Source organism: Ambystoma mexicanum, chromosome 10, assembly GCF_040938575.1.
Source record: "Ambystoma mexicanum isolate Mex_15411 chromosome 10, UKY_AmexF1_1, whole genome shotgun sequence".
NCBI classification, from domain to species: Eukaryota; Metazoa; Chordata; class Amphibia; order Caudata; family Ambystomatidae; genus Ambystoma; species Ambystoma mexicanum.
Window position 1 is genome coordinate 1,592,721,313 of NC_090932.1, and position 14,199 is coordinate 1,592,735,511.

General features: G+C 45.9%; 1 protein-coding gene across 4 annotated transcripts in view; it reads left to right on the forward strand.

Moving 5' to 3' along the window:
- Positions 1-14,199, forward strand: part of LOC138492643 (tRNA (32-2'-O)-methyltransferase regulator THADA-like) — a 511,604-nt gene that overhangs the window by 398,738 nt on the left and 98,667 nt on the right. For all 4 annotated transcript variants that reach the window (XM_069619943.1, XM_069619946.1, XM_069619944.1 and 1 more), the window contains 3 exons: positions 1,578-1,787; positions 2,701-2,939; positions 12,338-12,523. In XM_069619943.1, the coding sequence (XP_069476044.1) occupies positions 1,578-1,787; positions 2,701-2,939; positions 12,338-12,523 (635 nt within the window). The remainder of the gene's footprint in view (positions 1-1,577; positions 1,788-2,700; positions 2,940-12,337; positions 12,524-14,199) is intronic.

A 14,199-nucleotide genomic window follows, 5' to 3' on the forward strand; every position in this document is an offset into this window, starting at 1 on the left:
ATTGTTCACGCCGTCTGGGAAGAACAGTCACATGCTATGCATCGGCATGTTGTTTAAAATAAGCAGTTGCAATATAAACATCATTCACGTTGTCTGGCCCAATAGTTGCAATATTGTATGGACCAGTAGTCTCAAAAAGAGCAATAGTTATGCAGTCTAGATAAACAGCTACATATTGAGCATCAGTGATGCTTTCTGGACCATTAGTCTTAATTAGAGCATTGTTAACGCTGTCAGGGACAAGCAGTCACATGCTAACCATTGGTATGTTGTCTAGAATAAGAATGGTAAGCATTGGTCTCGAAGTCTGGATCAGTAGTCGCATCAATGTCATGACAAGTAGTCGCAATAAAACCATCCGTCACACTGTCAGGACTAGTAGTCCAATGTTGAGCACCACTCATGTATTGTAGACCAGCAGTCCCATCTTGAGTATCAGTCACGTTGTCTGGGACCAGCAGTTCCATGTTGAACATCATTCATGTTGTCTAGATAAGCGGTCCCGTAGTGAGCATTGGTCACGCTGTTCAAGTCCGCTAGTTCAGGTGTACAACCACAGGAAGTTAATATGAACTCCTCCGGAGTCACCCCGCTACCTTCCTTCTCCATCCGTGTGCCCACCCTTCAGTGCAACTCTATAATGTCACAATAGTTATTCATTCAGTTCATTTTTCTCTCGCCCTAATTGTTTATGACCACTTCAGAGCACTTGGATACAATTGAACTTGGATGTTCAAGTATGATAATGCATGCTCGGCATCGCATGTATGTAAACACCTTGTTCTGCAATGGTTCTAAGAAGAAGGGTTTGGTGGGGTAGGGTATAGAGCTAACTCCTGTGGCCCAGTGCTTTCGTGTTTAGGTTTGTTATGGATCTTGCACCCCAAGAGCTCCACTTCTTTGTTTGTAATTGAACTTGGCTGATGATCAAGGTGTTGCTGAATCTGAGAGTTCAGACTCAACGTTGTTGTACGTAGCCAAGGCCTTTGTCACAGCATGGCTTCTGCATGGTTAATTATTTTCAATCGTACTGCGCCGCGAGCTAGTGGAGACATTTGTGATGGGTTTTCTGCCTTTTTATTTTCTTGTGTGAAACCTGTTTCTAGCCTCCTTTTTGTTTTAATGTTTGTGATTTCGAGTGATTGTTTGATATTCACATGTTATATCACAAGTGATCAGGTGTGAGCTACAATATGAGGTTGGTCTGCAAGATGCTTAGAACCTTTTGCTGCATTCTCAATTGGTATTGCTTATTGGAAAGTCTGCACAGTGTCCATCTGGGATGTATACACACACACACTATTGCCAGTATCTGCAAGGCTATGATTGTAGTTTTCCTAGATTCGCTGGCAAATACTGGTAATAGCCGCCATGGGTACAGGTTTAGACCCGGGTGACATTGATTCTGTCCCAGCGCTAGTGTGGATTTAGAATCACTTGTCCAGTTAGGAAACATATGCTTCCATAAGTATACTCAACCAATTTTTAGCTCAAGGCCTGTAACAAGTCTCTGATCATTTTGTCTCTTTGTCTTTCCAATGCTTTAGCTCTTGTAACCCAATTGTTCTCCTGTACAGGTGGGTCTGACAGCCTTCCGCCAGACTGGTGCACGGTACCTCTGCACTGTGGCAGCAGTCTCCAGCAATGCAGTGAGACATGCACAGGTGTGCTCTCTGCTGCAGGATGCAGAGCCTGACGTGCAGATGTCTATCTTGGCCTGGGTGACCGAACAGGATGGTGGAGGTATGGACACCGCCCTGGTGGAAGCGATGCGCAGAACACTACAGGTGATGCTTGATTAGTGTTGGCTACCATGATAGATGCTTTGTCCTGCATTCGTATTTGCTCACCAGCGCCTAACTCCAAACATAGTCAATGTTAGCCTTGAGAGAGGGAGATGTAATACTATTACACAAATGTGGTAGTGGGGATACCTGTGACCAGCAGTCACTAAGATCTTACTGGTGGGGAACTTAATGGAATCACCTATGAAGGGCGAACATTCCAATACATTGAAATAGTTTAAATACAAGGGCAAGTATGTAGCAGAAGATACACCTAAATGAGCAGTCTGCTTGCCCTTCCATTCCCCCACCTTGATGAGCCGTATTATATGGGGTCGGCTCCTGCCATGTGCTGCCACTTTGAGAGTGTTTCCCCGATGGGTGTGGGCAACACTATCGACCTTCATTATGCTGACTGCATTTTAATGAATCCGGGTCAGCATAATGCTCCTCTTCTGAATTGTACCACATGGGGGTGCCTGCCCCTCCATGTCCCTTGTTGTTTACCCAAATTATTTGCATCCTCCACGCTCCTATTTACCTTTACCCACCCACCCTGTGTTTACTTTTTATCAAAATGTGTTAACAAATGTTCACAATTTGTATTTTTGACAACCTGTTCTCAAAAATGCGAATCCTAAAAATGTTGGCAGTTTAAATGCAGCACACCTCTCAAACACCTCATATAGGAGGCGTTGCCGCTAAAGCACTTACAGCAACAAGTGCCACCCACAAAGCATTTTTTCTTCTAGAGCAAAAGATGAGCGAGGTTGGCAGAGGGAGTAACTCCGTGCAAATAAAGCACATTTTGCTCTTAAAGATGAAGAATTAAGGAGATTGATTGTATGAAGTGTCAACGAAAAGTACTTTTAAAACACTGCTGAACTTTGACTTTTTGCCTGCATCTTTTGCAAAGGAGGCCTTTGGACAAGTGCTCCTTCCAGAAAGGAGTCGGGAGTTCTTCAAGCTGTTCCTCCAGGCCTACGTGTTCCTTCACCAGCAGCCTCCTCCTTCAGAGCAGTCCTGCTCCCATGAATCCCTGGGGGAAACCACTCTCTGTGCAAGCATTCTCTTCGATTCCATGGATGCAGGTGCTGCCGGTCCTGACCTCTTGGGCATTGAGCTCTGCGTTGCCAGTCTTCTCATCGTTCAGAGGTAGGTATGATGAGATCACTGAAAATGTGCAGCTCTGTACTGTGCATCAATTCTGCATGCGTGTCTTTGAGGTTCTCCTCTATCGGTAGTGAGTTACATGCTTGACCTAGGTTCAGAGAAGCAGTAGGCCAAATATACAGCCAAATTAGCCATGTGCGTATGGCTTAAAGAGAGAGCAGTGGTTTCTAAAAGGCACCCTTGATATAGTTAGGGGTAGAACCAGGAAGAAGCAGGTCTCTGGAGATGATCCTCGGTCACACTGAAATACTCCAGATAGCGAAAGTAAGAAAAGTAAAAATTATTACATTTAAAAGTCAAGAGGAATTGCAATAGCATGAACTTGTAACTTAAAGAGAATCCTAACCTGGACCCACTGGCGTTTTCCAATAGATTTGAAAACCCATTTTCCCCATCAGAAGTACTAAAGCATTGAGAAATGCTACATGCAATACAATACACAAACACACCATAGACTGAAGGTTTGAAATGTAGTATGGGAGACTGGATCCAACCACTAGGGTGTGACCAAGCAGAATGGTGGGAGACCAGGAAGAACCACTAGGGTCTCTCTGGGGAGAATCCTAAGCAACATGAGTAAGCAGACTAGAGGAACTGCACGTTGGTTCAAGAAGTAAGAGTTCCACAGCACTGTGCCGCTCATGATTGTCATCATGCCACGCTTTCCACAGCCTAACCCGCATCCTAGAGGTGATCAAAATGCCCACCTGGGCTATCGCCGATTTTGTGGGAGAAAATAGTCTATACCTAACAAAAGGCTCTATAGAGAGTTGGGCTTGGTGTAAGAGGACCCACTACCCATAGTACCTGTCAGGAATACTATTGGATGACACAATTCTCATGGGCCTTCCCCAGAACATCTAGGAAGCAGTTCTTATTACTTTGTGTAAATGATTAACATTAGATATCATTAACTACCTGCAGTTTTATCACTTGAACAACAAGCATTTACGCATGCAATATAGTGCCTCTTTATAATCATAAATAAAAACAAATAAAGAATGCTCTCATTCTTTTGTTTAGCATATAAACCGAGTTATTTTCTGGTCGGGACAATATGAGTATTAGAAATAGCATAGTTGGCTACAACCAATCAACAATGTTTAAAGCCATCTAATTTATGGCACAGTAAAACGTAGATATTCTCACAGTAGTGTTGCCAGGATTGGCGAGCCAGTAGCCAGGTGATGTTATTAATACCACGTTAAACCTATTAAATGGAAAGGGCTACAAAACTCTACCAAAGGTCCATGGTGTCCAAGGATAATTACTTAAAAACAATCTTATGCCATGGATTAAAAATAAAGGAAAACAGTTGAAATCCACCTCCTGGACATCTCCCTTCAATCCCGTAGAGCATACAAGGCTCCCTGATTCCGGGCTAGGTGAACGCTAAGGAGGAGCAGTGGATTTGAAGTGAGCTTTGCCCAGAATTGCCGCTCACCAGGGCTCAGTGTATATCCACACACCAGAGAACAGTTAGAAGATAACCTAACAGCAGAAATACATCATCTAAGACAATAGAAAGAAAAATATGTCCCTTAAAAAGAGAAATGAAGGCTTAATTGTAAATGGGGAAACATGCTTAAAATTAGAATTTGGAAAAATTGGCAACGTTCCAATTTTTAGGTCATGGAATCAGATTTATACTGCTCTGGTAAATATATTGGAAAAGCAACTGCTACTTCTCCTTGCCAAAGCCAGTCGGGAGTCCTATCCAGCACTGTGGTTCAGCTCTGCCTAATAACTTTGCCCAGCATGGAGTCGGTTCAGCAGAAAGCTCGGTTACCACTCGCCTTTGGAATTCACTTTATAGGTTGAAGTCTGGCTCCTCAAAACCTCATCTATCTCCTGCCAGCCAATCCTAATCTGGGTGCATCCGTGACCAAGCTGAATTTATGTTGATTATTTTAAACCGACACTTGCCCTTTTTCTCTAAAGTTGAAGATTTATTTTACTGTGGAAATGAATGACATGGTAATGTTATGGCCTGTAATATGGGTTTCGTCCCACAAAGAAACTCACTGCACTATTTCCCCATATTTTAGCATTGCATAACATTGCTTTTTAAGAAAGAACAGTAAACATTAGTATAAACTGCCCCAGTGTAAACTATGAAATGGTTCCCTCTTGTCACCGTGAATTGTTCAAGTCTTCGTATAGTCTTTTTTTTATCCGTATACAATAGACTTTTCAAAATGGCCAAAAAGCCAAATTACACGGCAGATGCATTTTTATAATGGAGATCTCCAATTGACTTTTAAAATGTCTGTTTCTTATTCAAGGGCATGTACTCTTTATGAAATATAAACTATGATTTAGCAATACTTTATAACTGAAAGCCATCGGGCCCCAGCTGAATTCCTGCAGAGATTTTCCACAGTCCTCTTCAAGTTGTCTTCTTGTATGCTTTGCAAATCATCACTGCGATTGAAAACCATAAGGTTGAGATTTCCATATCTTTTAGGAATTTTCTTATTTTATTGTGCATTTCTAAGGCGCTTATACAGCAAGAAATTGTGTTTCAAAGAGCCCACAGGGCAGGGGAGGGAACATGGGACAAAGGCAATAGAATACACTAATGAACAGGATAGAGGTGGTCCTATTAGGTCTTGTGAGCATTCGGATTATGCAAGTGCGGAGAGAAAGGAGGGAAGGGGGCGTAAGTGCTAGTAAATTCTTCAGACGGGGAGAAGCAGGGTGTAGGTTTCCAGAACCACTAAGTGCTTGGCAGAGGACACATAATAAAGAGTGATCATCTGCCAATACAATATATGCAGTCCTGTGAGGGAACGCAGGCCAGTGAGTGCCCAAGGACAAGTGCTGGGAGCGGAAGGGGCTGAAGGCGATTGGGAGGAAGGCCAGGACCCAGAAGGACACATAAGGGCCAAGGCCACCAATCTCAGCGACTGGTGGTTTAGCGCGGGAGGTTACCCAGAGGTTTTTAAGCCCGGACCCGGGGATCAAACCTGTGTTGCTCTGCGTCATCTTGCTTCCAAGACTAGTGTGTTGCTCCTGAGCTATCCTCCCGAGGCCCTTAATACTCCTCTTCCTTGCACGGCCTCCTTTCTCCTCCAGCCTCCTCAGCCTGCATATGTCACAAGTCTCTCCCCTTCTCACCTGTTTCTGTTGTGTACTTGCGGCCTTCTGGGATTTCTTCTTCTTTACGGTCTGGGATTTGTATAGTCCCGAACGCCGGTCTTCGGCGTCCAGCGTGAGAGTAGCGGTTCAGTTTCCAGGAGCGTTCTACAAGTCCAGGGTAATTCCAGGAAGTAATTAAGGTACGCTCAAAGGCATGGAAGTCCGTGAATCGAGCGCAGAAGGTTTTCCAGGAGATTGGGGAGGAAAGGGAACACGAGGGAATTCAAGGGACTGGGAGCAAGGAATCAAGCGAGATCCCCGAACGAACTCCGGCTAAGCACGTCCGACTACAGGTAGCGGTAGCGTTGAGACGTGCAGAGCCGCGGGGGCGTGTCTCTTTTGTAGGATGAGCAGCGTGGAACGCATAGACTGATCCGGAGTATTCTGTTCCGAGCAGCCATGTTGGAAGGATAATGCATGCAATCCCCTGCGAGTCAGGGACCAGGAGGTCCAGAAAGGACGTAGACGACGGTTCAGGACAGTATGCCTCCTCTGGAAACCAGTTCCTCCGGGTTTGCCCGGATGGATCAGATGAGATCGTCGAACCAATCTGGGAGCATTCATGTTTGACACGGGTTCCCATGTACGCTCACTGGAGGGGTAGCCTTTCCACTCAACCAGATATTGTAGTTGACCCCGTCGATATCTTGAGTCACAAATCCTGGAAACCTCGTATTCCAGTTGATCATTTACAATAACAGGGGTAGATCTAGGAGCTGTTCGTGATGACTGAATGCATGGTTTTAACAGAGAAGTGTGAAAGACTGGATGGATTCTTTTCCAAGATTCAGGTAACTGAAGTCGAAAGGCCACTGGGTTGATGATTTCTTGTATGGAAAAGGGACCGTAGTATCTGGGAGCCAGTTTATTGGGGCTCCGGTGTCGAGGAAGGAGCTTCGAGGATAACCAAACCTTATCCCTTACTGAATAGGAAGGTCCAGGTCTTCTTTTAGAGTCAGCATAACGTTTGACATCTTCTCGGGCTCGTTCTAGGTATTCCTTAACCTCCTTATGTACTGTGATGAGGTTTTCGATCCAGGAGTCTACTGCAGGTACTGGAGTAGGATGTGGGAGTACGGAGGGTAGGACTGATGGATGGATTGGATCCTTGTCTACAGAAGAAGGGACTGGTCTTGATAGCTGAATGATCTGAATTGTTATAGGCGAATTCAGCCATAGGTATTGGGAGTGACCAATCGTCCTGAACTTTGGTGGCGAAACATCGTAGATATTGTTCGAGAGTCGGGTTCACACGCTCCGTGGCCCCATTGGTTTGTGGATGGTAGCCAGATGATAGGGCACGTTGGATTCCCAGAATACGACATACTTGCTTCTAAAACTGAGATATGTACTGAGGTCCTCGGTCTGAAATGATCTTGGAAGGCAACCCATGAAGTCGGAATATGTGTTCCAGGGAAAATTCCGGCAAGGTCTGATGAGGAAGGTAGTTTGGATAAGGGTGTAAAATGAGCCATATGAGTAAACAAATCAATAGTGACCATGATTGTTGTGTAGCCTCTAGAGGGTGGTAATTCCAGGATAAAATCAGTGGCGATGACTTCCCAGGGTCTTGTTGGTATTGCTAGTTGGAGTAGGAGTCCGGCTGGCTTCTTATTATCGTGTTTGTTCTGATTGCAAACTGCGCATGTTTGGACATGGATCCTAATATCATCCTTCATCTTGGGCCACCAAAACTGTCTTTGTACTAGATGGAGAGTGTTGGTTATCCCACGATGTCCCGAATGTAAGGTATCATGACATAGACTTGTGATCCTTTGTCTCTGTCCAGGAGTGGGAATGACTGGGCGATTATCTTTGAATAGATACCCGTACTTATCTGTGAGATTCCATCTGTTATTTCTCTTGTGCTCCTTCCAGAGGTCCGAAAGTCGAGTTTGGCCTTGGATATTCTCCAGGAGGGTGAGTGCTTGGGCAACAAAGATCGTGTGAGGAAACATCTTTGGAAAGGTCCGATCCTCAGAGTTTTCATAGTCAGGACATCTGGAAAGTGCATCGCAATTATGTTTTGTGATCCAGGGACATGATGGATGTGGAACTGGTACTGGGCAAAGAAGAAGGCGCAACAGGCCTGACGACTGTTCCTACACTCCAAAGATTGTAGAACTTGAAGATTTCGATGGTCCGTCCGGACCTGGACTTGGATGCCCAGCTCCCAGGAGTAGGTGTCGCCATTCTGTGAAGGCTTGGCGGATGGCTAGCAGTTCCTTTTCCAAGACGGAATAATGAGTCTCACTGGGCGTCAGCGTTTGTGAAAGGTAAGCAATGGGGTGCTCCAATTTGTCCTCAAATTCCTGTTTTAGTACTGCTCCGATGGCGTAATTGGATGCATCCGTCTCCACTAGGAATGTTCTGTTAATATCGGGTTGAGCCAGGATGGGGGCTTGAGTAAACTCTGTCTTTAATCGTTGGAATGCCTTGTCTTAATCTGTAGACCAGAGAAATGGAGCATCTTTCTTCAAGAGAGCAATGATCGGTTGAACAATTTCAGAGAAGGATGGTATGAACTTTCGGTAAAAATTGGCAAGTCCCAGGAAAGATTGAATCTGTTTCACGGATGTGGGAGCCGGCCAAGATAGTATGGATTTTACCTTTGAAGGATCCATTCCAATTCCTTCTGGAATAAGGACAAATCCTAGGTAATGAACAGAAGTGACATGAAACAGGCATTTCTCGGGTTTAGCTAGGAGTTTGTGTTCACATATTCGTTATAAGACTGCCTTAACATGCTCTTCATGCCTTAGAAGGTCCTTGGAGTAGATCAAGATGTTATCCAGGTAGACGATAACGAAGAGGAACAGCATGTCCGAGAACACCCTATCCATGAAACGTTGAAAAACTGCTGGGGCATTAGCAAGTCCAAAGGGCATGACCAGATATTCAAAATGGCCGAAGGGAGTTCTAAAGGCTGTTTTCCTTTCGTCACCTTCCTTTATACGAATGAGATGGTAAGCACCACTTAGGTCTAATTTTGTGAAGATTACTGCACCTCTGACTGCTTCCAGGATATCCGAGATGAGAGGGGTAGAGGATAACGGTCCTTGAGAGTGCACTGATTTAGACCACGGTAGTCCAGACATGGTCTGAGTTCTTCGGTATCTTTCTTTGGAACGAAGATCAATGAAGCACCCGCTGGAGATTTGGACGGGCGTATGGTGCCATTTTCCAGGTTAGTATCCAGGTATTCTCGGAGAGCCTTCTTTTCAGGTTCAGATAATATAAACATTCTGCCGAAAGGAATCACAACTGTGGGTTCGGTATCGATGGCACAATCCTCTGGCCTGTGAGGAGGGAGAGCTTGGACCATCGCGGTCGAAAAAACATCAGAAAAGGCTTGGTAGGCCCTGGGAATCTGGATGATGTTTGAAACGGTAACTGGACTTTGTTGGTTCTCTTGAAAGTCTCTAGAAGGCTTTGGTAAGGTATCCAGGGATAGGCAGTGAGCCATACAAAATTCAGATCCAAGAAACAGTGAGCCGGCTGCCCAGTTGATGTAAGGATTGTGCCTCTGCAGCCAGGGCATCCCAAGAACCATCGGATAATGGGCTGATTTAATGAGGTCAAATTTGATTCTCTCTTGATCTTGATTAATAGAAAGTAGAATCTCTTTAGTCTGAAGGGTAATGGGTCCTGAGGAAAGAGGCCTTCCATCAATTATTGTAACTCGGCTTTCATGTGGAATGTTATGAGCAGTGACCCAATCTTGATCTAGAAATACGCCCATAGCTCCGCAGCCAACTTATGCCAGGATGGGGTAGGATTCTGTCTTGGAAGGCGAGAGTAGGGCCTGCAGAACCACAAGGTTAATTTGTCCAGGAGAGTTCAAAGATGGAATTGATGTAGAGCAAACATCTCTCTCCCGACACTGTGCTCCATCTAGGATTGGGAGCTGGCGTTTCCCGAACGCCGTGGAGGAGCAATGGGACATTCTCTCAAAAGATGTTTATCGGAGGCGCAATACATGCATAGACCAGTAAGGATTCGTCCATCCTTTCCTGAGGGGTAATGGGTCCACGAAAGGCTCTTAGTTGCATAGGTTCTGGGTCTGGGGTAGAAGGAACAGTTGACTCTGCTCTAGGGGCATGTTCCGTGATGGTGTTTTGGAGACTTGCCTTAGACTTCCTCTTCTCTGCTCTTCTTTCTTCGATTCGGAAATCTATCTGTAAGGATAGATCCATAAGAGCCTGGAAGGAGCTTGGGCGGGCCACCCTAGCGAGCTCATCTTTTATTTGTTCGTTCAGCCCCCTTCGGAAGAGTGTAAAACTAGCTTCTGGAGACCAGTCTGCTTCTTTCACAAGTTGTTTGAAACGAGTAACATAGGTGAGCATATCCTGGGACCCTTGTTGAAACTTGAGTAGTCTCTCTTGAGCACTATACACCTGCTCTGGGCGATCAAACATTTCCTTAAGGACTCTCACAAAGCCATCATAGTCATCCAGGAGAGCGTTGCTTGTATTGACTAGGGGGGTTGCCCAAGTCAATGCATTTCCAGTGAGGTGTGAAATCATAAAACCCCCCTTTGCTCTAGGAGTGGAGAAGTAGTCGGGCTTGAACGTGAAGTGAACTAAACACGAATCAAGGAAGGCGCGGAGAGTCTTGGAAGAACCGTCATACTTGTCCACTATTCCACCCAATATTACATTTTCTTTGGTTGCGGAATCACGTGATAGAACTAGCTGCTTCAATGCTGCGTTCTCTAGCTTGCGGTTCTGTACCTCCGTTGTTAATTCCTGCATGCATCGCATGAGGCCTTGAACGGCGGCTTCCATCTCTGAAGCTGTATCGTTTTTAAGGCGTCTCAATCTGTCACAAGGCTCTCCCCTTCTCACCTGTTTCTCTTGTGTACTTGTGACCTTCTGGGATTTCTTCTTCTTTATGGTCCGGGATTTGTATAGTCCCGAACGCCGGTCTTCGGCGTCCAGCGTGAGAGTAGCGGTTCAGTTTCCAGGAGCGTTCTACAAGTCCAGGGTAATTCCAGGAAGTAATTAAGGTACGCTCGAAGGCACGGAAGACCATGAATCGAGCGCGGAAGGTTTTCCAGGAGATTGGGCAGGAAAGGGAAAAGGAGGGAATTCAAGGGACTGGGAACCAGGAATCGAGCGAGAGCCCCGATCGAACTCCGGCTAAGCACGTCCGACTACAGGTAGCGGTAGCGTTGGGACGCGCAGAGCCGCGGGGCGTGTCTCTTTTGTAGGATGAGCAGCGTGGAGCGCATAGACTGATCCGGAGTATTCTGTTCCGGGCGGCCATGTTGGAAGGATAACTGCATGCAATCCCCTGTGAGTCAGGGACCAGGAGGTCCAGAAAGGACGTAGACGACGGTTCATGACAGCATATGCCAAATTGGCCTACTTGTGCTTTGTCCTTTCTGGCTAGTGGGTTGATCGCCTCTGTTCACTCAGCTGTTGTTCCACTGCCTCCTTTTTCACTGTTGTTGCTACCTCCTTCTCTGACACTACCACCTCCTCCTCTGTCGATACCAACTTATTCTCACTTGTTAACAGCTCCGGGACAGTTGTCAACCTTTCTCTCCTCTGATCCTGTCACTTCCTCCTGGTTATCCCCTCCTACATCTCAGGTTTTACCACATCAACCACTCTCCTCCAGGATCTCCTATCTCACTCCCAACACTGTCCCACTGCTCACCCCAACCTTCTCCTACAAACTACGTTGAGCAACTGGGGATGGGAACTTTTGTTTTATGTTCCAACCTCAGTCTGGTTGTCACTTTGTGCTAGGTGCCGGCACGTATTACTTTTAATTGGGTGACGACTGAAATTGGTTGTTCTTCTTGTGCTAAATTGCTTTGTTCCCTGGAGCTATTATGGGCTCAAAGGGCTTGACCCAGCCTATATCTGGCCTGTCCACCGTTTTGAATGATAGTTTTCCTCCACTGGTCGTGCCTGGTGCTGTGCTGAAGGTGTTGGTCTTTCTAGCATGTGAATTAGAAGCTGAAAAAACTCTGGGTAAGGTTTTTTGTCTTTAATTTTACACTGTATTTGCAGAGAAATTGAAACACTGTACCCCCAGTGTGAGAAACTGTTGCAAGGCAAGACTGTTTTGGTAACTTTGTTTTCTGCACTGAATCTTCAGAGTTTGGGATATTGTAAACAAGCAACTTTTTATCTAAAAGGGATCCTTGCTGAACTCTTTACCCTAGCACTTTAATTTGGTGGGGGTGGTCTCAGTCTTGTCAACCACTCTCTTCTTTCTTGCCCCAGTTGCAGGTCAGCACTCGAGGAACCCACACTGCTGAATCGCTGGTGTCAGACACTGACCACGTTCAGTGACCCGGTTTCCTCTGAGGTCCTGCGGCTGGCTGCTGCAAGGGCGCTAAAACTGGCTGGGGTGGACATTGTTAGAAGAGCACTGACCACAGCACTCCCGCTCCAGTCATGGGCTGTAAAGTAAGTGCTTTTATGGGCAGTTGTAAACGCTCTGATGTGAAGTGCTGTAGATAACACTGCTCTGCTTTCATGTGATGGGCATTTGAGTACCACTCTGTTGTGGGATGCAGCTGTGAGTGCTGCGTTGTCATGCCATGCTGGTGCAACTACATGGTGTTGGGTGTGTGTTCCCATGTGATGTGTGTCAGTGCTGTTTTGTGTTAGAGTATTACTGAGTGCTTTGTTACGATAGAATGTGGCTGAGTGCTGTGTTGTGTCAGAATATGACTCAGTGCTTTGTTGTGATAGAATGTGGCTGAGTTTTGTGTTGCGATAGAATGCGGCTGAGTAATGTGTTGTGATAGAATGTGACCGAGTGCTGTGTTGTGCTAGAATTTTACTCCGTGATTTGTTCTGTTAGAATGTGGCTGAGGGCTGTGTTGTGAGAGAATGTGACTGGGTGCAGTGTTCAGCTATAATGCAGGTCTGGGCACTGTCATGTAATGCCAATGCAAATAATTTGATAGTCAAAATTGGGTGCACATGCTACACAGCAACGGTATGCTGATGTATATATGTGCTTTGCTATGATGTGGGTGCAAGTGCTGCACTGTGATCGTATGCCGATGTGTGTGCTATGATATGATGTTGGTGCAGTGCTGAACTGTGACGGTGTGCCAATGTGGGTGCAAGTGCTGCTCTGTGACAGGGTGCCGATGTGGGTGCTTTGCTATGATGTGGGTACAAGTGCTGTACTGTGACAGTCTGCTGATGTGTGTGCTTTGCTAGGATGTGCGACGGTATGCCGATGGGTGTACTTTGCTATGTTGTGGGTGCAAGTGCTACACTGTGACGGTATGCTGATATGTGTGCTTTGCTGTGATGTGTGTGCTTTGCTATGATGTGTCACAGTATTGTTGGGTTGGACTCCCAGGTATGCCAGAGCGATCCTGGGGTCTGCGGGCTTCGGGGGCCCAACACCTTCCCAGAACAAACGGAGGAATCGGTCAACGGCAAATACAAACTGCGGTTTATTGCAAATAAAACCAACAGGGATCAATATAAGACTACAGGAAAATTCTGGTACATTTCGATATTCCATAGCACGCAGGCTAGTTTTGTGGGACTCTGGCATCACCATTTGGGCCCTTCCCAATAAACCTATCAGCATGAGGGATTGGGTATTGAGAGTTCCATAACCTATACAGTCTCTTAGAGAGGTTATCCTACTGGTCCTCACATGTAAGGTGGCTGGTCTGTCCCATCCCCAAGGAACTATCTATTACATTGTTGTAGAGTAGTGGGCTTACAATTAGGTCTTGGCCCTTGCCATCCACCCGGGATTCTAAGCTGTGATTGGTTAGAGCTGATCCCCCCAGGCCTGGGACTCGATCGAGATTTCGGCTTGCTGTGCACCTGTTCAAGGTGATGTGAACGAATATGTGTCTGCATGGTAACTTGTGTGTACCACCTATGCCTATGAGAATATGCTCCTTACATCACAACACTTGTTGCAGTCTGCGTCTGGCTTGCTGGGATCGGTTCCTCTTTCCCACCACGGAAGACTGCCCATTGTCTCATTTGGCTGTATCACGTGTTTAGAGACTAGAAAATTGAGCTCTCCAGCTCCCATTCATGAGGATTTATTCTGTTTCTCTGCAGCTAGTCCCTTTGTCGTCTGGGGATTGAAATGTGTC